This window comes from Montipora capricornis, chromosome 9, assembly GCF_036669925.1.
Source record: "Montipora capricornis isolate CH-2021 chromosome 9, ASM3666992v2, whole genome shotgun sequence".
Lineage (NCBI taxonomy): Eukaryota > Metazoa > Cnidaria > Anthozoa > Scleractinia > Acroporidae > Montipora > Montipora capricornis.
This window is the reverse complement of record NC_090891.1, coordinates 22374414-22397967: the sequence shown is the minus strand read 5'-3', so window position 1 is coordinate 22397967 and position 23554 is coordinate 22374414. Positions and strand designations below refer to the sequence as shown.

Genomic DNA, 23554 nt, shown 5'->3' with positions numbered 1-23554 from the left:
AAAAATATTTCTCTTTGAAACGTCAGTTTCTAAGTCGCTTACTGCATTTGCTATGAAACGCGGTTCCAGACAACACAAAATGACTTCAGAGAGGAAGAGAGAGAGGAAAAAATAAATAAGTTATTTACCAGCTAAGGGTCGGTCCGCATAGCGAAAAACTGTGTCCTCGGTATTGAAAAAGGCTGCCCTCGCCGGCAATTTGAAGTGCAGGTTAAGGACGAAATGGAAATTTTAGGCAATTGTCTCTTATAGACACTTGAAAAATTCAGGTAGCGTCTACGGAATTTGAACCCATGAAGCCACTCAGTTACGAGTAAGTCAACTACGTGGCTTCCTACAGCTACAGTAGCTCAGCTGGTGGAGAATTGCAGTGGCATCTCAAACGTCATCGGTTCCAATCCCATTGATGTGAACGTGAACTGATTTTTTAGGTGTTTCAAGTTTGCCTATAAAATCGCCCTCTTGTGGCGATCTTTCTTAACATAATATGAGCAATATGTCGTCGGATCCACATATATTACTAACTTCTGTTTATTTATCATCCTATGTTAGACATCATCGACTGCGTGATTGACACTTGTGTTAATGGTGGGTCGTGTGTGGATGGCGTGAACAGTTACACGTGTAATTGCAAAGAAGGATTTACAGGGGATCATTGTGAGATTGGTAATCGAACTGGAACATATTTTTTGTTATCGTCTACTTTGAACTATAAGGAAGCTTGAGCACGCGACGTTTTTGAGAAGCGGGCTGCAACCGGAAGTCAGCTCAGTGTTTTCTCTTTTAACTTGTCTTCACACAACCACATTTTTATGACAAAGTATCTTTTCTTACTTAGAGACGATTAGTTTAAAAAATCAAGGAGGCACTATTGTCGTGTTCACTTTTGGTTGAAGTTCCCCTCTCAAAAACGTCCATTGCTCGACGTTGTAAAAATCAAATGAATCGGCTTTTGACACTTTTCATTGTACACATCGACGATTGTCTGAACCACGAATGAGCCAATGGTGGATTATGTGCAGATGGCATTAACGGTGAGTCATGTATCTCGTTACATTGGGAAAAAATGTCAGACTGGTGAAGCTTGCTTTTTGTTGATTCCGGCAGAAAGTGATCTTTGATCGAAGAATTGGTTAATAAGATGAAACTCAGAATTCTTTCCTATTATTTTAGATATAGACGACTGCCTTTCAAACGCGTGTGCAAATGGAGGATCATGCGTAGATGGTGTCAACAATTACTCATGTATTTGTCCAGTAGGATACACAGGGGATCTTTGTGAGACTGGTAAGGTTCACATGGCAAGGGGTGAGGCTGATGTGGAACAGAATAGTTAAGACTCAGAAAAGCTTAATTAAGGTTGCCGGAAAAAACTAAGAAAGCGTTTCCGTAGCCTTTCGTTTCCAAGCGTTTTCATCTTGTCAAACTCTGCGTTCGAAAGAGAACGCTGCGCTGTACTCAACGGGAGGAGGTACGTCCACCAAAAGACGAGTTTTATTGTGTGCTGTAACATGGGTTAAGTGTGTGAAAAAAAGCCAGTGTCCTCAGCAGTTTGTAATCAGGGGACTGGAAATATGTAAGACATGGATAAGACTACCGTCTTTTCCTTCCCCACCTTAACCACATTGGGTAAGGTATGCCATGTTCATTCCCTCTGCCTTTTTTGGCAGATATCGACGAGTGTTCTACCAAATCCCCCAGCTGTGATGTCAATGCTGTTTGTACTAATACTAAAGGATCATTCATGTGCACATGCGTACGCGGCTTTTCGGGCGATGGAAAAACATGTTCAGGTAAATCAAACAGAGTCAAACTCGCATAAAACGTGGAAACTGCAAAATTTTGTTCCCAGAAGCACGAAACGGGCATGAGACAATGTGAACACTAAAAAGGGAAACTCAACGGTGAGAAAAGTGGAGGTGTCATATGAAAGTAAGTCACGTATGCCATGCGTTATCAAGTTTGGTGAAGGAATCGGTGTTTGCTTGAAATTAGAAGCCAAAAATCGAGGAATATAGAAACCACTTGTAACAGTTCTTTGGAAGAGCAATTGCTCGTTTACCAGTGTTAATGTTACTCATGGACTGTTAATTGTCTCCCTGCTTAAATTGTCTGTTTGATGATAATTAATTACGTCATTGCAAAAGCTTTAATACTAAAAACGAAATTTATAAAAATATAAAGACGAAGAGAAACGAAGTCGATACTGAAACAATTACGAACACTTACAACAAAAAAATGATATTAGATTGAATTGGCACAGAAAATATAGTTGGTCTCTTTTTTTTCTGAGTACAGTACCTACGAAGGTTAACATCACTTTTTTTAGGTCCATTTGCAATCGAGGGATTAGAAATATGGATGACCCCTGTAAAACTGCTTTTAAACATTGCATGCATACCATCTTCGTTAAGCAACCATGGTTTCCTTGGTGCATTCTTTCTGCCATTTTGTATAGATATCGACGAATGTTCTACCAACCCTTACAGCTGCGATGTCAATGCTGTTTGCACTAATACTAAAGGATCATACAGGTGCTCTTGCAAAAGCGGCTATTCAGGAGACGGTAAAACATGTTCGGGTAAGTTAAATTCACTTACAACTTGAAACTTGCACCAAAGCTCGTAGGTCATGAGAAAATGTTCACATAAAATAAAATAAAAATAACCTTAGGAAAAACGTTATGTTTACTTAACATCTGATAAGATTATAAAGCTGGCATCTACAATGTCAAAAACTTAAAGCAACAACAACAACAACAACAACAACAAAAACTTAAATGAATGACCGTGATTAAAATTTCAACTGCTCATATGAAGTGATTTTGAAGTTAAATCCCTGAGCGGGATTTGAACACACATCGCTCCCGTTACTAGTAGGGTTTGATAACCACTAAACCATCAGGGTAACCATACTGGAAACACAGCAGTCGAAGAGGTGGTTTACGTGATTAGAGCGTGGACCTCCTGGGAAGGTAGGGGAGCCTGTAACTCCACTTGAAACCCAACTAAGGATCAAGTGAATGATACACGACCCTAGTCAACTTAGCGGATGACAAGGAAGGATCCACAAGGGTACAGGCTTATTTTGTTTGTGAACAAAAAATACATGGGAGAAACCCTGACCATGTACACCCAAGATAATCATATTTTTAACTGAGTATAGTTTTAAAAGAAATTTCGCCCTGCGCGAGATTTGAACATACGACCATACGTTGAATTTGATTCTGGTAGTCCCTGGTTCAACCTTCCTGCTGCACTTGTAAATAGCCAACTAGTTTGCTTCTGGCCAGTCGGGATTCTTTACAGTTGATGTTGTTCTGTTCCGTCGTTTCGTTATGTTTCATTAGTCCTGAAAAGCCCCTATGGAAATTCAAACGGTCAATTAAGTATGTAATGCATTGTAATGTTTCTTCGGATTCACATGTATTAATAAGTTCATTTGTTATCTTAGACATCATCGACTGCGTGATTGACGCTTGTGTTAATGGTGGGTCTTGTGTGGATGGCGTGAACAGTTACACGTGTAATTGCAAAGACGGATTCACTGGAGATCGCTGTGAGCTTGGTAATCGGCCTGGAACACATTTTTTTTCTCATCGTCCAGTTTAAAGTATACGGGAGCTTGAGCACGCGACGTTTTTGAGAGGCGGACCATAACCGGAAGTGAGCTGTTTTTCCTTTAAACTTGTCTTCACACAACCACATTTTTATTGCTTATCTTTTCTTCATTAGAGACATCTGGGAGACACTATTGTCCTGACATACAAAGAGTTCACTTCTGGTTGTCGGGTTGTCGTCCGTCTCTCAGAAACATCGACTTTTAATTATGCTGGCAGAATTGGATCTGTGGTCGAATAACTGTTTGGTAATATAAACTCAGATATCTCTCAATTTTTTTTAGATATAGACGACTGTCTTCTAAACGCGTGTTCTAATGGCGGATCGTGCGTAGATGGTGTCAACGATTACTCATGTTTTTGTCCAGTAGGATACTCAGGGGATTTTTGTGAGACTGGTAAGGTTCACATGCCATCTTAGATGTTGGTTTGTTTGGCTAATATGTTCATTTCCCTCTGCCTTTTTCGGTAGATATCGACGAGTGTTCTACCAACTCTCACAGCTGTGATGTCAATGCTGTTTGTACTGATACTAAAGGATCATACATTTGCACATGCATAAGCGGGTTTTCGGGCGACGGAAAAACATGTTTGGGTAGGTCAAACTCACATAAACTTGGAACTTGCGAAATTTTCTCCCCAGAAGCACTGAAGGGGCATGAGACAATCACACTCAAAAGGGAAATGCAACAGCGGGAAAAGTGAAGGTGGCATACGGTAAATCAGTTTTGCGCGCATGATCTAGCTTGGCGAAGAAAACAGACAGATTTACTGGAGACAGGCACTCATGGGTTCAAGCTGGAGATCATTGTGAGATTAATAATCGATCTGAAAAAGGTTTTTTCTCGTCATCCACCTTGAACTAATATGTAGATTTAGCCAAGCCTAGAAGCGGAGCTCCCGTTTCTAACCCCAGAAAGAAATATAGGGTGTATGGAAATATTTATGCTTCTGTACAAAATTAATCGTCATTGTTGTATACAGTTTACAGTGATCAAACATCTCTGAGCTGATAGCACTAAACAAACAAGCCTTGCAATCAATAACTAAAACTGCTAAAACTTTAATTACATCTACAATAATCTCTTTCACAACATTTTCCGTTTGACTGATAATCTTTACACCCACTCTCTTCAGTTTAGAACAACAGCACAAATCTTGCTAATTAAAAAGTCAAGCTATGAGTAGTAAATTCGCTTACTCGACAGCAATTACATAGATAAACAAAGTAGCTCACGACTGGACATCCATTTCACACAAAAAGCCTATAAATGTGATTCTTGAAGGATGCCAGAATCTGTCAACACGGTATTGCAAACGTTTCAGGCCTTCTTCCCTTTTTTTATCGAGTTTTACAAAATATGTGAGGCGCGCGAGGCATGCATCAAAAAAGAAAACATTTACCGGAAAGCTAACAGTTGTAAATTAATGTTTTGTCTCTCGCGCTATATATTTCTCTTAGCTTTACGGTGTTCTTGATTGATTTTTTTTCTTCTTCTCCTTCCTCGGCTTCTCTCGAGGTTTTCTTCGCTTAAATTACTCAAATTTTGTTGCCTCTTCTCTCGTGCTCTTTCCTGCTCTTTTATATCCCGTTGCTCTTTACTAATATGATTTCCCGCCAGAAACACGCAGGTTGCCAAATGCAACTCTGCCATGCTATTTTCCGCCAAGGAAAATTGCCCGAACACTCCCGTCCCCCTCCACCCTGACAGTCGAACGGACGGGGGTACGCTGACGTCATAACCAAAATTTCTTGCATGGATAGATTTCCTAAAAAATCTTACCCATGGTGCTCCGCTGGCGCGCTTTGCGCGCCTGTGCTCCGCTATTGGGGACTTTAAGCAAGCACGACGACGACGACAACGGTTACGAGAACGTTGCTAAAAGTATTATTTCCCGTTACTGTAATAACTTTGCAATTTTTCCGAGTCGCTCGGCTTGGAAAGTGCGAGAACACATTTCAAGAATAAAATTGAGGAGAACGGTGTGGATATTTAGAGAGAAAATTGAAAATTCTTCGTCATTTGCTTTCGTCCCCCACATGACCTCAAAATGATCATTTTCATATCATTGTCAAGACCAGAACTGCAAAGAAGTGTATCAAAATGTAAAATGCACGTGCAGGGCGTGCTGAACTATCGATTTTGCTAAATAAACCTATTGTTTTGTACCGTTCTTATAGCCGTCGTCGTCATTGCTTAAGTTCCTCTTAGGAAGCTTGGGCCCGCGACCTTTTTTTAGACGCGGACCGCAACCGGAAGTCTTCTTTTTTCCCTCTTAATCTTATATTACTAAATATGTTTTCTTCATTAGAGAAGATTAGTTTAAAAATCTGGGAGACACTATGGTCCTGGAATGTGAAGTCAAGCTTTCACTTATGATTGCCGTCCCCGTCTCAAAAACGTCTATTGCATAAGCTCTCTAATTGTTTTAGTCTCGACGTTGGAAACATGAAGTGAATTGGCTTTGACCCTTTTCATTGTACACATCGACCATTGTCTTCACCACGAATCTGCTAATGGTGGATAATGTGCAGATGGCATTAACGATTTGTCCTGTATGTGTAGAGAAGGATACAATGGGAAAATGTCAGACTGGTAGAGCTTGCATTTTGGTGATTCCCGTATAACTTGATGTGATCTGTGATCGAAGAATTGGTTTATAACATGAACTCAGACTTCCCTCCTATTGTTTTAGATATAGACGAATGTCTTCCGAACCCGTGTAGTAATGGCGGATCATGCGTAGATGGTGTCAACAATTACTCATGTATTTGTCGAGTAGGATACACAGGGTATCTTTGTGAGACAGGTAAGGTTCACATGGCAAGGGGTGGGGCTGACGAGAAATAAAATAGTTAAGAAAAACTTGAGGTTGAACGAACTAAACAAGCGTTTCCGTAGCGTTTCGTTTCCCGGCGTTTTCATCTCGTTCAAGAGAGAACGCTGCACTCAACGGGACCAAGTACGTCCACCAAAAGACGAGCTTTAATGTGTGCTGTATCAAGGGGTTACGTGTGTAAAAAAAGCCGATGTCCCGGCTCAGCAGTGTGCCATCAGGGGACTGGCAATATGGAAGACTTGGGTAAGACTACTGTCTTTTCTTTCCCCACCACAACCATATTAGGTAAGGTATGCCATCTTAGATGCTAACACGTTCATTCCCTCTGCCTTTCTCGGTAGATATCGACGAGTGTTCTATTAACTCTCACAGCTGTGATGTCAATGCTGTTTGTACTAATACTAAAGGATCATACAAGTGCACATGCATAAGCGGCTTTTCGGGCGATGGAAACACATGTTCAGGTAAGTCAACTTACGGAGAACTTGGAACCTGCAAACGTTTCTCCCTAGAAGCACTGAAGAGGCATGCGACAATGCTCACACTCAAAAGGGAAATACAACGACAGGAAATATGGAGGTGTCATTTAAATCACTTATGCCGTGCATTATCAAGCTTGACGAAGAAATCAGATGGATTTACTGGAAATCATTGTGAGATTGGTAATCGAGCTTTGACACACTTTTTGTCCTCGTCTACTTTTTGTCCTGTAAGGGAGCTTGGGCACTTGACCTTTTGTAGCCGAGGACCGCAACCGGAAGCGAGCTTTTTCCTTTTTATTTTGTCTTCACAAAACCACATTTAGATTACTAAGTATCTTTTCCTCATTAGATACGATTAGTTTAAAAATATGGGAGAAACTATTATCCTGGCATACGTAGTCAAGTGTTCACTTCTGCTTGCCGTTTCAAACGTTTATTGCAAAAGCTCTTTAACTGTTTTCGTCTCGACGTTGGAGAAGCGAAATTAATTGGCTTTGACACTTTTTTAATGTACACATCGACGATTGTCTAAACCACCAGCGTGCTAATGGTGGATTATGTGCAGATGTTATTAACGATTAATCATGTATCTGCAGAGAACGCTACACTGGGAAAAAATGTCAGACTGGTAAAGCTTACGTTTTGGTGATTCCGGTAGAACTTGCTGTTATCTGTGATCGAATAATTGGTTTATAACATCAACTGAGAATTCTGTCCTGTTGTTTTAGATATAGACGAATGTGTTCCAAACCCGTGTGCTAATGGTGGATCATGCGTAGATGGTGTCAACAATTACTCATGTATTTGTCGAGTAGGATACACAGGGGATCTTTGTGAGACTGGTAAGGTATACATGGCAAGGGGTGGGGCTGACGTGAAATAATTTAAAACTAGACGTTGCATAAGCGTAAACTGGTTTGCCGGTGGTACGTGTTACACAAAAACAGAAGGCACTGAGTTGGGTGTTATTGAACTGTAGCGTTCCAGTAATTTTTTTTTTTTTAGAGTAGAGGGGAGAGGGGTGATGTAGACCATTCCAGGGGTCACCCAGACGTCATGCCAGCAATGGTCCTTTGGCTCACACGTTCACACGTTGAATTATCTTGTAACCTCGTGTCCCGTTTTGAGGTCTTTTACCTGTTTATGCTTTGGTAGTTAAATTCAGTTGAAAGATAACAAAACACGTTCTTGACTGAACCTCACTCGTTTCTTCATTAAAGGGGCTATGTCACTTGAAATGATATAATTTCAGAATTCTCTCCTATTATTTTAGATATAGACGACTGTCTTCCAAACCTGTGTGCTAATGGCGGATCATGCGTAGATGGCGTCAACAATTACTCATGTACTTGTCCAGTGGGATACACAGGGGATCTTTGTGAGACTGGTACGGTTCACATGGCAAGGGGTGGGGCTGACGTGAAATAAAATAGTTAAGGAAAACTTGAGCTTGAACGAACTAAACAAGCGTTTCCGTAGCGTTGCGTTTCCAAGATTTTTCATCTCGTCTCACGCTGCGTTCGAAAGAGAACATTATACTCAACGGGACCAGGTACGTCCACCAAAAGATGAGTTTTCATGTGTGCTGTAACATAGGTTAAGTGTAAAGAAACAAGCAAGTGTCCTCAGCAGTTTGCCATCAGGGGACTGCAAATATCTAATACATAACCACATTAGGTGAAGTCTGCCTTCTTCAATGTTGGTTTCTTTGGGTAACACGTTGAATGCCCTCTGCCTTTTTTGGTAGATATAGATGAGTGTTCTACCAACTCTCACAGCTTTGATGTCAATGCTGTTTGTACCAATACTAAAGGATCATTCATGATAAATTTGAACGGCTCATATGAAGTTATTCTGAAGTTAAAATAATACCATCTCATTTATAGATATGTATGTATAGTGGTGAGTGTACAAATAGCGAAAGCGAACTACTAACTGATCGATTTTGAATGAAAAACATATTATGCCGTGAGTGGGAATGGAACCCGCGTTCCTCTGGTTACTAGTCGGGTGTGCTAACCACTGCACCATCACGACAACCCTGCTGGCAACAGAACTATCAGTGAAGATACTGGTTAGCCACGGGGTTCCCCGGCAATGTTTAACATTCAGGAAAAAGACTACATCGGATCACCCGAAGGTGATTCACAGGCTACCAGCTAATTAATTAAACTTTTGTGTGTATGAAGAAGGCCGGAAATACAACGATGTAGTCACTAGCCAGTTGCAGTGAACTACCACTAACTGATCCTTTTTGAATGAAAAACATATCACTATTCGAGTGTGATGACCACTACACTATCAGGAATCCATGCTGACAACATGGCTGATTGATCACTTAGTGTGTGGCATTTACGTGGGACTCCCTAAAGGGCCAGTTTGTCTATGTGATAACGCTCGATCAACATGCGATTCACAGGCGGACAAGGGTAATTAATGTAAAGTGTCAGTTAAGTAGATCTCGCGAGCCAACACGTAGTAGTGAGTATACAAATAGCGACACCGAACTACTAACTGATCCTCTTTGAATGAAAAACATTTATATGCGGTGAGTGGGAATCGAACCTGCGTCTCCCTGGTTGCTGTTTGTATACTTACTACTTAACATTTTCATAGCAAAGCGTTGTGTATTCTTCGGATCCTACTAGCTAGTGACTTCATCGTTGGATTTCCAGTCTCTTTGATTCAAAAATATAATTTGTTATTAGCTGGTAGCCTGTGAATCATCCTCGGATGATCCGATATATGCTGTTCCTGAATATTAAAGCGCCGGGGAACCCCGTGGCTAACTGGCAACTTCACTGATTGCTCTGTTGCCTGCAGGGTTGTCGTGATGGTGCAGTGATTAGCACACCAGACTAGCAACCAGGAGGATGCGGGTTCAATTCCCATTCAAGGCATTTATATGTTTTTCATTCAAAAGGATCAGTTAGTAGTTCGCTGTACATTTTGCCATTTGTATATCTGACCTACTAATCACCCTTTCTCGCAGTGGGAGCCTGACTCACTAAGGGCGCAGCCTAACGAGGTCGGACCGAAGGAGCTGTGCTGCCGGGTAGGCGCTCTGCCCCTGAACAAGACCAATGTATGACCTCGATGTATATCCTGTTCCTGAATGTTAAAGCGCAGGGGAATCCCGTGGCTAACTGGTAACCTCACCTATTGCTCTGTTGCCAGCACGGTTGTCGTGATGGTGCAGTGGTTAGCACACCCGACTAGCAACAAGGGAGACGCGGGTTCGATTCCCACTTACGGTATATATATGTTTTTCATTCAAAAGGATCAGTTAGTAGTATATCTAAATCTTTATCTGACCTGCTAATCGCCCTTTCTCGAAGTTGGAGACTGAATTACTAAAGGCGCAGCTCAACGAGGTCGGACCGAAGGATCTGTGCTGCCGGCTAGGCGCTCGGCCACTGAGCATTTTGCGTGACCTAAGGAAAATTAATGCAAACAGGTCGCCTCGAATTGCTCACATAGCTAATTTTGCTGTAAAGTTAAACAATGACAGGCATGAGGTGCACTTGCGCACCTGCAACTGAAAACTGGCAACATAGCAATCGAAGAGGTGATTTTACGTGATTAGGGCGTGGGCCTCTCGGGAATTTTCCTTCAGGGGTGACGAGATAGGGGAGCCTATAACTCCGCTTGAAACCCAACTAAGGATCAAGCTAATTACTATTCTCCTGCCATGCGAAGTGTTCACTTCAGGATGTCGTCCGATGAACTTAGAATTCTCTCAATTTTTTTAGATGTAGACGACTGTCTTCTAAACACGTGTGCTAATGGCGGATCCTGCGTAGATTATGTCAACAATTACTCATGTATTTGTACAGTAGGATACACAGGCGATCTTTGTGAGACTGGTAAGGTTCACATGCCATCTTAGAAGCTAGTTTGTTTGGCAAATATGATCATTCCCTCTTCCTTTTTCGGTAGATATCGACGAGTGTTCTACCATCTCTCACAGCTGTGATGTCAATGCTGTTTGTACTAATACTAAAGGATCATTCATGTGCACATGCATACGCGGCTTTTCGGGCGATGGAAAAACATGTTTGGGTAGGTCAAACTCACATAAACTTGTAACTTGCGAAATTTTCTCCCCCGAAGCACCGAAGGGACCTGAGACAATGTTCACACTCAAAAGGGAAATAAAACGAAGGGAAAAGTGAAGGTGTGATACGGTAAATCATTTTTGCGTGCATGATCTAGCTTGGCGAAGAAAACAGACGGATTTACTGGAGACAGGAACCCATGGGTTCCTGCTGGCGATCACTGTGAGATTAATAATGGATCTGATTTTTCGTCCTGGTCCACTTTGAGCTAATATAGACTTTTAGCCAAGCCTAAAAGCGGAGCTCCCGTTTCTAACGCCTGAAAGCAATATAGGGTATATGGAAATATTTATGCTTTTGCATAAAGTACAAAATTAATCGTCATTTTTTGTATACAGTTTACAGTGATAAAACACCTCTGAGCTGGTAGCAATGAACAAACAAGCCTTGGAATCAATAGCTAAAAATGAAATTACATGTACAGTAATAATGATTTAATAATTTATTACTTATATAGCGCAAAATACATGTGGATATGATCTAATCTCTTTCACAACATTTTATGTTTGACTGATAATCTTTACCTTCTCTCTCTTCAGGTTTGAACAACAGCAAAAATTTTACGTATTAAAAAGTCAAGCTAACACAAGCAACTCGGAATTGCAAACGTTTCAGGCCTTCTTCTATTCGTTTTTTTAGCGTGTGAAGCAGCGAGGCATGCATCAAAAAATAAAACATTTACCTTAAAGCCAACCGTAAATTAGTGTTTTGTCTCTCGCTCTATTTCTCTCAGCTTTACGGTGTTCTTCATAGAAATTTTCTCCTGTTCTCCTTCCTCGCCTTCTCGCGAGGTTTTCTTTGCTTAAATTCCTCAAATCTCGTTGCCTCTTCTCTCGTGCTCTTTCGTGCTCTTTAACCCGTTGCTCTTTACTATTATGATTTCCCGCCAGAAAAAAAGAGGGTTTCCAAATGCAACGCTGTCATGCGATTTCCCGTCAAGGAAAATTGCCCGAACAATCCCGTTCCCCTCCACCCCGACAGTCTGTACGGGCGGACGGACTGGCGTACGCTGACTTCATGACCAAAATTTCTTGCATGGATAGATTTCCCAAAAAATCTTACCCATGGTGCTCCGCTGGCGCGCCTGTGCTCCGCTATTAGGGACATTAAGCAAGGACGACGACAACGACGGTTACGAGAACGTTCTTAAAGTATAATTTTGCGATTATTCTAAGTCGCTCGGCTTGGAAAGTTGGAGACCACATTCCAAGAATAAACTCGGGGAGAACGGTGTGGATATTTGGGGAGAAAATTGAAAATTCCTCGTCAGTTGCTCTCGTCCTTCACACGCACTCAAAATTGATCACTTCATATCGTTGTCAATACGGAACGGCAAAGAAATGTATCAAAATGTAAAAGCACGTGCACAGCGTGCAGAACTATTGTTTTTTTCTAATTTAACCTATTGTTTTGTATCGTTTTTCGTCATTGCTTAAGCTCCCTTTTTAGAAGCTTTCCCGCACGACCTTCTTAGAAGCGGACCGCAACCGGAAGTGCACTTTTTTTCCTTTCAATTTGTCTTCGCACAACCACATTTACATCACTAAGTATGTTTTCTTCATTAGAGACGATTTGTTTAAAAATCTGAGAGACACTATGGTCCTGGCATGTGAAGTCAAGTGTTCACTTATGATTGCCCTCAGCGTCTCAAAAACGTCTATTGCATAAGTTCTCTAATAGTGACAGTTTGTGCATAAGTTCTCTTATAGTGGCAATTTGACACTTTTTATTGTGCAAATCGACGATTGTCTTATCCACGAATCTGCTACTGGTGGATTATGTGCAGATGGCATCAACGATTTGTCATGTATGTGTAGAGAAGGATACAATAGAAAAATGTCAGACTGGTAAAGCTTGCTTTTTGGGGATTCCCGTAGAACTTGATGTGATCTGTGATTGAATAATTGGTTTATAAGATGAACTCACACTTCTCTCCTATTATTTTAGATATAGACGAATGTCTTCCAAACCCGTGTACTAATGGCGGATCATGCGTAGATGGTATCAACAATTACTCATGCATTTGTCCAGTGGGATACAAAGGGGATAATTGTGAAACTGGTAAGCTTCACGTGGCAAGGGGCGGGGCTGACGGGAAATAAAATAGTTAGGAAGTAAAATAGTTAGGAATCAGACCTATTTCCTTATTTGTTCGGCTATTATTACTACATACTATATATAATCAATTTTTGTTCACTTTCTATTCTTAGTTAGCAACACTATCAGTTTTTTTTTTAATTTTTTATCACTTATACAAGTTTTATATCAATTGTAAATAACAGTATCATTAGTTAGCCTTCAGCTTTACCAATTTGTAAAGCGCGTTAGATCATATATTAATGAATTTTGCGCTATAGAAATAATAAAAATATTATTATAACTATTATTATTATTATTAGAAAAGCTTAAGGTTGAAAGAACTAAACAAGTGCAAGTGCGTGTTGTCCTAAGTAGTGTATTCTTGGATTTCACATGACGTCACGGCCGCCATGTTGGTGTCCCCAAACAATGAAATGGGGGCCATGTTGGTGTCCCGATCCAATCCTCCGGGAATTGAAAGCTATTATTATGCTAAGGTCTTCTTTTGTGTTTGTCGAAAAACATGGCTGTTGATCACGTGAGTAAAACCCAAGAATATATGTATATATGGAAAGAACTCAAGTGAGGTCATCGCTACTGTGTGCATGGTGATGGATGAAGAACCTTCGCTGATCCACAGCATCAGGAACGTCTTATGCAACACGCAAGGACAGAGAAAAATCTCTGACCCGGATGGGAATCGAACCCACGACCTCCGGATTAGATCCATGTTGCTCTACCGACTGAGCTACAAGGCCAGACTGGAGGTTATTCGTCCATCACATGCACACAGTAGCGATGACCTCACTTGAGTTCTTTCCATATATAACTAAACAAGAGTTTCGTTTTCAAGCGTTTTTATCTCGTTCGAAAGAGAACGCTGCACTCAACGGGACCAGGTACGTCCACCAGAAGACGAATTTTAATGCATGCTGTAACATAGGTTAAGTGTCTAAAAAAAGCTAATGTCCTCAGCAGTTTTCCATCAAAAGACTGGAAATATGGAAGACATTGATTAGACTACTGTCTTTTCCTTCCTAACGTTAACCATATTAGGTAAGGTATTTCATCTTAGATGCTAACACGTTCATTCCCTCTGCCTTTCTCGGCAGACATCGACGAGTGTTCTACCAACTCTCACAGCTGTGATGTCAATGCTGTTTGTACTAATACTAAAGGATCATACAAGTGCACATGCATAAGTGGATTTTTGGGCGATGGAAACACATGTTCGGGTAAGTCAAACTTACGTAGAACTTGGAACTTGCAAAAGTTTCTCCCTAGAAGCACCGAAGCTAAGAGGCATGAGACAATGTTCACACATAAAAGGGAAACACAACGGCGAGAAATATGGAGGTGTCATGAAAGTAAATCACTTATGCCGTGCGTTATCTAGCTTGGCGAAGAAATCAGACGGACTTACTGGAAATCATTGTGAGACTGCACTGACCGCAACCGGATTTGAGCTTTGTCCCCTTTAATTTGTCTTCACGAAACCACATTATATTATATTACTAAGTGTCTTTTCCTCATTAGAGACGATTAGTTTAAAATCTGGGAGAAACTATTATCCTGGCATACGAAGTCAAGCGTTCACTTCTGATTGCCGTTTAAGAAACGTCTATTGCAAAAGCTCTGTAATTGTTTTCATCTCAACGTTGGAGAAACGAAATAAATCGACTTTGACACTTTTTTATAGTAGAAATCGACGATTGTCTTAACCACGAGCGTGCTAATGGTTGATTATGCGCAGATGTCATTAACGATTAATCATGTATCTGCATAGAAGGGTACACGCGAAAAAATTTCAGACTGGCGAAGATTACTTTTTGGTGATACCGGTAGCACTTGATGTGATCTGTGATCGAAGAATTGGTTTATTAGATTAACTGAGAATTCTCACCTGTTGTTTTAGATATAAACGAATGTGTTCCAAACCCATGTGCTAATGGTGGATCATGCGTAGATGGTGTCAACAATTACTCATGTATTTGTCCAGTGGGATACACTGGGGATCTTTGTGAGACTGGTAAGTTTCACATGGCAAGGGTGGGGCTGACGTGAAATACTTTTAAAATAGTTAAGACTCAGGAAAGCTTAACATTCAAAGAACTAACCAAACGCTTCCGTGGCGTTTCGTTTCCGTGCGAACTCATATCGTCTAACTCTGCGTTCGCAAGAGAGCGCTGCACTCAACGGGACCTAGGTACGTCCACCAAAAAACGAGTTCCTGGAGTTTTGATGTGTGCTGTAGTATGGTTTAGGTGTGTAAAAAATAACCAGTGTCCTCAGTAGTTTGCCATCAGGGCACTGAAAATATGTAAGACAACGGTAAGGCTACTGTTTTTTCCTTCCCCACCTTAATCATCTTAGGTGAGATATGCCATCTTAGATGTTGGTTTATTTCGCTAACACGTTAATTCCCTCTACCTTTTTCGGTAGATATCGACGAGTGTCCTATGAATTCTTACAGCTGTGGTGTCAAAGTTGTTTTTACCAATACTAAAGGATCATACATGTGCACATGCATAAGCGGCTTTTCGGGCGATGGAAAAACATGTTCGGTTAAGTCAAACTCACGTAGAACTTGGAACTTGCAAAAGGTTCCTCCTAAATGCACTGCATGAGGAGGCATGATTCACACTGAGAATTAAGGGAAATACAAAGGTTGGAAATGTGGAGGTGTCATGAAGGTAAATCACTTATATCGTGCATTATCTAGCTTGGCGAAGAAATCAGACGGATTTACTGGAAGTCATTTTGAGATTGGTAATTGATCTTTGTGCTCCTCCACTTTGAAATGTAAGGGAGCTTGGGCACTCGACCTTTTGTAGACGCGGACCGCAGCCGGAAGTGAGCTTTGTTCCTTTTATTTTGTCTTCATAAAACCACATTTATATAACTAGGTATATTTTCTTCATCAGAGACGATTAGTTTAAACATCTATGAGAAACTATTGTCCTGGCATAGGAATTCAAGTGTTCACTTCTGATTGCTCTCTAATTGTTTTAGTCTCTACGTTGGAGAAGCGAAATAAATCGGCTTTGACACTTTTTTATTGTACACATCGACGATTGCCTTAACCACGAGCGTGCTAATGATCAATTATGTGCAGATGTCATTAACTATTAATCATGTATCTGCAGAGAACGGTACACTGGGAAAAAATGTCAGACTGGTAAAGCTCACGTTTTGGTGATTCCGGTAGAACTTGCTGTTATCTGTGGTCGAATAATTGGTTTATAAGATCAACTGAGAATTCTGTCCTGTTGTTTTAGATATAGACGAATGTGTTCCAAACCCGTGTGCTAATGGTGGATCATGCGTAGATGGTGTCTACAATTACTCATGTATTTGTCAAGTAGGATACACAGGGGATCTTTGTGAGACTGGTAAGGTTTACATGGCAAGGGGTGGAGCTGACGTGAAATATTTAAAACTAGACGTTGCATGAGCGTAAACTGGTTTGCCGGTGGCACGTGTTACACAAAAACAAAAGGCACTGAGTTGGGTGTTATTGAACTGTAGCGTTCCAGTAATTATTTATTTATTTATTTATTTATTTATTTATTTTAAGAAGAGGGGAGAGGGGTGATGTAGACCATTCGAGGGGTCACCCAGACGTCATGCCAGCAATGGTTCCTTGGCTCACACGTTCACACGTTGAATTATCTTGTAATCTCGTGTCCCGTTTTGAGGTCTTTACCTTTTTATGCTTTGGTAGTTAAATTCAGTTCAAAGATAACAAAACACGTTCTTCAGTGAAACTCACTCGTTTCTCCTTTAAAGGGGCTATGTCACTTGAAACGATATAACTTCATGATTTGGGGTGCAGGGATGGCGCAGTAATGAGAACACTCGCCTTCCATCAATGTGGCTCGTGTTCGATTCCCAGATTCGGCGTCATATGTGAGTTGTGTTTGTTGGTTCCTTACTCTGCACCGAGAGGTTTTTCTCCGAGTCAGTACTCTGGTTTCTACCTCTCCTGAACGTTTGCCTTGATTTGCGTTAATTGTTAATTTCAGTTTACAGTGTCCCCAATTAGTGCTCCAGCGCTAGAACGACTAGACACTTGATAAGTAGCTTTCTTTTTATATTCCCAAAATGCCCAAAAACTAACGCACATTATGACTGGATTGCCTATGGCGACCCAGTAAATTATTAACATTCATAAAAAAGCTAAAGGTTGAAAGAACTGAGCAAGCGTTTTCGTAGCGTTTCGTTTCCATGCGTTTTCATATCGTCTAACTCTGCGTTCGAAACAGAACGTTGCACTCAACTGGACCAGGTACGTCCACCAAAAGACGAGTTTTAATGTGTGCTGTAACATGGGTTAAGTGTGCAAAGAAAAGCCAGTGTCCTCAGCAGTTTGTCATCAGGGAACTAAAAATATGTAAGACATGAGGAAAACTAGTGTCTTTTCCCTCCCTACCTTAACCATATTAGGTAAGGTATGCCATCTTAGATGTCGGTCTGTTTGCTAACTCGTTCATTCCCTCTACCTTTTTGGGTAGATATCGACGAGTGCTCCACCAACTCTCACAACTGCGATATCAATGCTGTTTGTTCGAATACTAAAGGATCATACGTGTGCACATGCAAAAGCGGCTATTCAGGAGACGGAAAAGCATGTTCGGGTAAGTCAAATTAACATACAACTTGAAAATTGCAACAAAGCTTCTAAGACAAGAGAAAAGGTTCACATTAAAAAATAATAATAATAATTTTAAAGAAAACTTAGGATAAAACGTTTTGCTAACTTAATATCTGATTTGATTGAAAAGGTGCCATCTACAATGCGTCAGAAGGTAAAGGTAAAAGGTAAAATCACTTTATTTAACGTCGGTACTTCCTTCAGCTACGAGGCTGGTATCAATGGAAGCCGACGGTGCGCCCTTTACCCCATTCCCTCTGTCAGTGCTCCGTTTTAAGGGGATTTAAAGCTATAGCTACACGGATCAGAGGAAAGTCGAAACAGACGTTGAACTCACCGAGGATCGAACGGGGGACTTCTCGCTCCGAAAGCCGCGCACTAGCCATCTGAGCCACGACTGCTCCCTGAAGCAACAACAACTTAAATGGATGATCTTGATTAGAATTTGAACCACTCGTATGAAGTGATTTTGAAGTTAATGTTATCATCCTAGTTAATCGATTATTGCTTATAACTGTGACGATCTTGGGATAAAATAAATGTATATATTTGACGTGAGGGTTATAAACAAAAGGGAGAAGTGATCCTCTCACTTATCTGGACAATTTAAGCAACTGGCTTTTATAGACACTTGAAACATTCGGGAGCTTCTACGAGATTCGAACCCATGAAGGCACTCAGTTGGGAGTAGGTCAACTAAGTGGCTTCCTAGCTCAGCTGGAAAAGCATTCCAACGGCATCGCAGATGTCTTCGGGTCAGGTGGCAATGTGCAACATAATCGTGCCTATAAATTCTCCGTTTTGTGACGAGGACATAATTTATGCAATGTTTCTTCGGATTCATATACATTACTGATTTCTGTCTATTTATCATGTTATGTTAGACACCATCGACTGCGTGATTAACGCTTGTGTTACTGGTGCACGTGGGTCTTGTGTGGATGGCGTGAACAGTTACACGTGTAATTGCGAAGACGGATCGATCTGGAACACATTGTTTGTCATTGTCTAATTTGAACTATAAGGGAGCTTGAGCACGCGACTTTTTGAGACGCGGACGGCAACCGGAAGAGGGATGTTTTTTTCTTTCAACTTGGCTTGACACAAGCACATTTAAATGACCTATTTGCTTAGTTTTTTTTTTTCCATTAGAGACGTTAGTTTAAGAATCTGGGAGACACTATTGTCCTGGCATATACGAAGTGATCAATTCTGGTTGCCATCCGAGCCTCGGAAACTTCGATTGTTTTAGCCTCTGTACGGGCCCAGTTACACGACAAACACTAAGCCGAATTCAGTCCACATAGCCTTTTTTTCGGTAGTATTACATCGAAACTTTTTGTTCGACTCTACAAGCAACAGAAATCACACACGCAACAAAAAAATCACAACCATACCCAATCGCATATAATTTAAATGTCCTACAGTCTCTTGGACGTCTGATTGCACGCCCATAACCTGCCCTGTGTTTGTCGGTTTCTGCAACCTCCGCGACGTTGGAAAAATGAAATGAATCGGCTTTTGACACTTTTCATTTACGATTGTGTAATCCAAGAATTTGTGCGTGATAATGGTGGATTATGTGCAGATGGCATTAACGGTTAGTCACGTAAATGCATGAGAAGGAAACACTGGGAAACAATGTAAACCTGGTAAAAGGTGTTTGCAAACGTTGACCGTGTAGCACTTACATTTCAACAGTATTAACTGATTAGAGTAATATGGAGTGCTTGTTTTCTGTCCCATATGAACCATTTGAGCGATAGCCCTACTAATGGAAATGGGCCCACACAAGGACAGAGAAAAACTCTGACCAGGGTGGGAATTTAATCCACGACCTTCAGGTTAGACCACCGCTGCTCTACCGACTGATTTACAAGGTCAGACGAGAGCAAGCCGTCGGAACTGAAGATGTTAAAGTCACGGCAATGAACATGTACAAGTATTACAAGGAAGGACTACGTTTTTGTAAACGTTGTCCGTGTAGCGCTTATATTTCAACAGAACTAACTGATTAGAGTGTAATGTGAAGTGCTAGTTTTCTACCCCGCTGCATATGAACCATGTGAGCGTTAGCCCTACTAATGGAAATGAGCCCACACAAGGACTGACAAAAACTCTGACCAGGGTGGAAATTTAACCCACGACCTTGTAGCTCAGTCGGTAGAGCAGCGGTGATCTAACCCGAAGGTCGTGGGTTCAATTCCCATCCAGGTCAGAGTTTTTCTTTGTTCTTGTGTGGGCCCATTGCCATTAGTAAGGCTAACGTTCACATGGTTCACATGGGGTAGAAAACTAGCACTTCACATTACACTCTAATCAGTTAATTCTGTTAAACCTGATAAAGCTTGCTTTTTGGTGATTCCGGCAGAATGTGACCTGTGATGGAAGAATTGTTCAATAAGATTAACTCAGAATTCTCTCCTATTATTTTAAACATAGACGACTGTCTTCTAAACGCCTGTGCTAATGGCGGATCATGCGTAGATGGTGTCAACAGTTACTCATGTATCTGTCCAGTAGGATACACAGGGGATCTTTGTGAGACTGGTAAGGTTCACATAGCAACGGGTTGGGCTGAGTTGTAATAAAATAGTTAAGAAAAGCTGGAGGTTGAACTAACCAAACAAGCCTTTCCATCGCGTCTAACTCTGCTTTCGAAACGGAACGCTGCATTCAACGAGGTACGTCCACCAAAAGACGAGGTTAAATGCTGTAAAATGGGGTAAAGTGTATAAAAAACCCAGTCCTTTTTAAGTAGTTTGCCATCAGGCTTGAAAATATGTAACACTACTCTCTTTTCTTTTCCCACCGTAACCATATTATATAAGGAATGGCATCTTCAATTTTGGTTTGTTTGGCTCATTCCCTCTACCGTTTTTGCTAGATATCGACGAGTGTTCAACCAACTCTCAAAGCTGTGATGTCAATGCCGTTTGTTCGAATACTAAAGGATCATATTTGTGCACATGCAAAAGCGGCTATTCAGGAGATGGAAAAGCATGTTCGGGTAAGTTAAACTCATATACAACTTGAAACTTGCCATTTATGCGCAAGAAACTTAAGAAAAAGCAACAAGAAACCCTTTGTATCGCATATTAACCGTGACATTATCTCTGCAGAGATCGATGAGTGTAATGGAAGGACTTGCATCCATTCTGCATCAGGTATTATTTGGCTCTTTGCTTGTATTACTTAGTCGAAAGAGTAGGAAAACAACGGCCTTTCCTTTTTTTCCCGGTCGTTCAAAGCACCAACTGCCCCTTGCTCTTTTAACAAAGTTCGTGAAGATGATTTTAGACAGAAAATTCACGTGTGCACGTATATATGAGTTCGATAGAATGGTATTTTTGGAGAGAACACCTACCCACTGTTGCCTTTATGCGGGTTCGCAATGATTCCTTTATGTTTTTGTTCATTTGTTTGCGGATTAAACTTAAAGATTATAGACAGTTAAAGTAATAGCATATTTCCTTCAAAGAAAAAGACCCTGTTCATTTCAATAACCAAGAGACAAGTTAACACTACATTAAAGGCGTTTATGTTATGGGAACAAATATTCTGCTGTTTATTTCAGTGAAATACATCAAAATGTAACGGATCTCGTTTTCAGATATAAAGTGGAATAAAAAACATCAGTAAAACTTTTTTTTTTTTACCTTGAACTGACAAAAGTTTTCTGACGGTTTCTAATTTTAGCGTGATTCCTATTCACTGGCTATTGACTGAAATGGCTTTTTTCCTTTGTCATTCGCTCGCTGAGGGTGTGCTTGTTTTCTTTTAAAACTCATGCGGTTCAAGAAAAATTCATTGCCAAACTGGTGAATTCCAAAGTAATTTTCACTCAAAAAAACCGATATGATATCGCACTCAACGCTTCGTGATTCATGCGATATCGCTTTTTCGCGTGAAATTTACCGTGGAATTCACTAGTTAGGCAATGAATTTTTCTATAGAGAAAGCAAAGAAAATGATTTAATTAAGAAGCAAACGGAATAAATAACCAGGGAGCTCCGCTTTTAGGCTTGGTTAAATCTACGTATTATTTTGTCATGTGAATCCCCTCTCTAAATAGCACCTTTTCAAAACGGTCCTGCAAAAGGAAATATTTTTCGTTTTGAAGTACGCCCGGTATGATTTCTCTTCCTCTCCGTTAGGCATTCGCTTGTGAATTTTGAGCTATCAAGAGCTTGTTTTGCATAGCTCTTCGTGAGTTGTAAAGTAAATCGCATGCTCAGTTGTTAATCCAAATCAAATATTTTCTCTTATGTCGCAAACAAAAAGTGAAATAATTGTGATATACAGAAACCGACCAGAGAAATTGTTTAATTTAGTCTATTCGTGACCACCGTGCATGACTTATAATTTTCTGTTTCTCTCTCAGAATGCCGGAATTACAGCTCTTTGAGCAGTGTGGACAGAAATATAAATTCTTACAGCATCCGCAAGTGTGACTATGGAATTGGCCCGGGGTGGTTTCGATTTCAAGGTGCAGCAGGAACACGAATGCCGACTTCATGTCCCCCAGCACGCGCATGTAGTACTAGCGCACCAGGATGGCTAAATGGAGAGCATCCCAGTGTTGCTGACGGTCAAGTAAGCAGGACAGTATGCTTCCACTATTTTGCTAAGTGCTGCGTGTTGTCGACTACCATTAAAGTCAGAAACTGCGGTTCTTTCTACGTTTATTATCTTGATGGTGTACCAATCTGTAGCCTTCGCTATTGCGGAACTGTCTAGGACTTGACGTGTGACATTCATAAAATCCAAAAAAAAAAAAAAAACGTATCGGTAACTAGACAACCATCTTCTCTGTAAACAAAGGCTTAGATTTTGCCAAGTCTGTAGGTGTCACTATCACACTTAATTTGGAAAATGTAACAATGACTCAGTTGGCAATAGTATTTTATACCATATCACTTCAATTTCAAACAATTTTAAGTTTCGCAGGAAAAAAAGAAAGGTGCTTGGGAAAACAAATTTGCTATATGAAGATAACTTTGCGACTATATCGATTATCCCTAATAGTCTTTTCTGAACTCGCACATCAAAACCGCAACTAGCTGTTACAATATAACATGTATAACATCGACGTTTAGTTAAGAGTAGGTCGCTAGCACATATGAATAAAGAAAACGTTATGTGACAAGTGATTTACTTTGCTCTAGAGATAAAAGCAAAATTTTCTTTCATGCCTGTGTAGCAATGTGGTGCAAATGTTTGGTGTTTATTAAAAGAAATACTGAGGCAGACAAATTTTGGGATGTGGGGGCCAGGGTGGGGGGTCAGTGATATGTGACAACATATTTTATGCCACTCTGTCCAAGACCTTTTTTTAACAACTGTATTTCCTGAACTTTGATGGCACATGAAATCCACACCTAGCTCTTGGTACGTTTTTTTAAAGGGAAAGTACGGCCTAGAAAAAGTTTCTAAATTACGAATTTTTTCCCAAGGAATTCTAAAATAATTGCCGTTTTGTCCAGTTCTCTGTTAAAATGTGACAAAAGCACTTTGTAGTTGCCTCTTTCGTGACTTGGAGAGCGCCATCTTAGATAAGACGTGTTATGACGTAGCAATAGTCAGCAAACTTGTTCGGCCTTACTAAGTTCTTCGTTCCGCGATCACTTTCTCAATGTTGTATGACCTCTCTGGTTCGAGAAATTCAAATGTAAGATGAACTATGGTAAACGGTCTTGTGGTTCAATAGGTAGTAGGCCATGTGGGCCATAAGTGCCACGGAAACTCAAGTCACTTAATA

The 23554-nt window shown here is 40.7% G+C and overlaps 1 protein-coding gene across 6 annotated transcripts in view; it reads left to right on the top strand.

Annotated features, from left to right (window-relative positions):
- Nucleotides 1–22939, top strand: part of LOC138016689 (neurogenic locus Notch protein-like) — a 93854-nt gene extending 70915 nt beyond the window's left edge. For 5 of the 6 annotated variants that reach the window (XM_068863880.1, XM_068863878.1, XM_068863881.1 and 2 more), the window contains 22 exons: nucleotides 553–666; nucleotides 1174–1287; nucleotides 1671–1793; nucleotides 2459–2581; nucleotides 3454–3567; nucleotides 3904–4017; nucleotides 4092–4214; nucleotides 6317–6430; nucleotides 6802–6924; nucleotides 7671–7784; nucleotides 8216–8329; nucleotides 10695–10808; nucleotides 10882–11004; nucleotides 13008–13121; nucleotides 14252–14374; nucleotides 15055–15168; nucleotides 16418–16531; nucleotides 17654–17776; nucleotides 20236–20343; nucleotides 20681–20803; nucleotides 20916–20960; nucleotides 22178–22939. In XM_068863880.1, the coding sequence (XP_068719981.1) occupies nucleotides 553–666; nucleotides 1174–1287; nucleotides 1671–1793; nucleotides 2459–2581; nucleotides 3454–3567; nucleotides 3904–4017; nucleotides 4092–4214; nucleotides 6317–6430; nucleotides 6802–6924; nucleotides 7671–7784; nucleotides 8216–8329; nucleotides 10695–10808; nucleotides 10882–11004; nucleotides 13008–13121; nucleotides 14252–14374; nucleotides 15055–15168; nucleotides 16418–16531; nucleotides 17654–17776; nucleotides 20236–20343; nucleotides 20681–20803; nucleotides 20916–20960; nucleotides 22178–22533 (2747 nt within the window). In that variant the 3' untranslated portion in view covers nucleotides 22534–22939. The remainder of the gene's footprint in view (nucleotides 1–552; nucleotides 667–1173; nucleotides 1288–1670; nucleotides 1794–2458; nucleotides 2582–3453; nucleotides 3568–3903; nucleotides 4018–4091; nucleotides 4215–6316; nucleotides 6431–6801; nucleotides 6925–7670; nucleotides 7785–8215; nucleotides 8330–10694; nucleotides 10809–10881; nucleotides 11005–13007; nucleotides 13122–14251; nucleotides 14375–15054; nucleotides 15169–16417; nucleotides 16532–17653; nucleotides 17777–20235; nucleotides 20344–20680; nucleotides 20804–20915; nucleotides 20961–22177) is intronic. The other variant, XM_068863879.1, reaches the window with a different exon arrangement.
- Nucleotides 22940–23554: the final 615 nt, after the last annotated feature.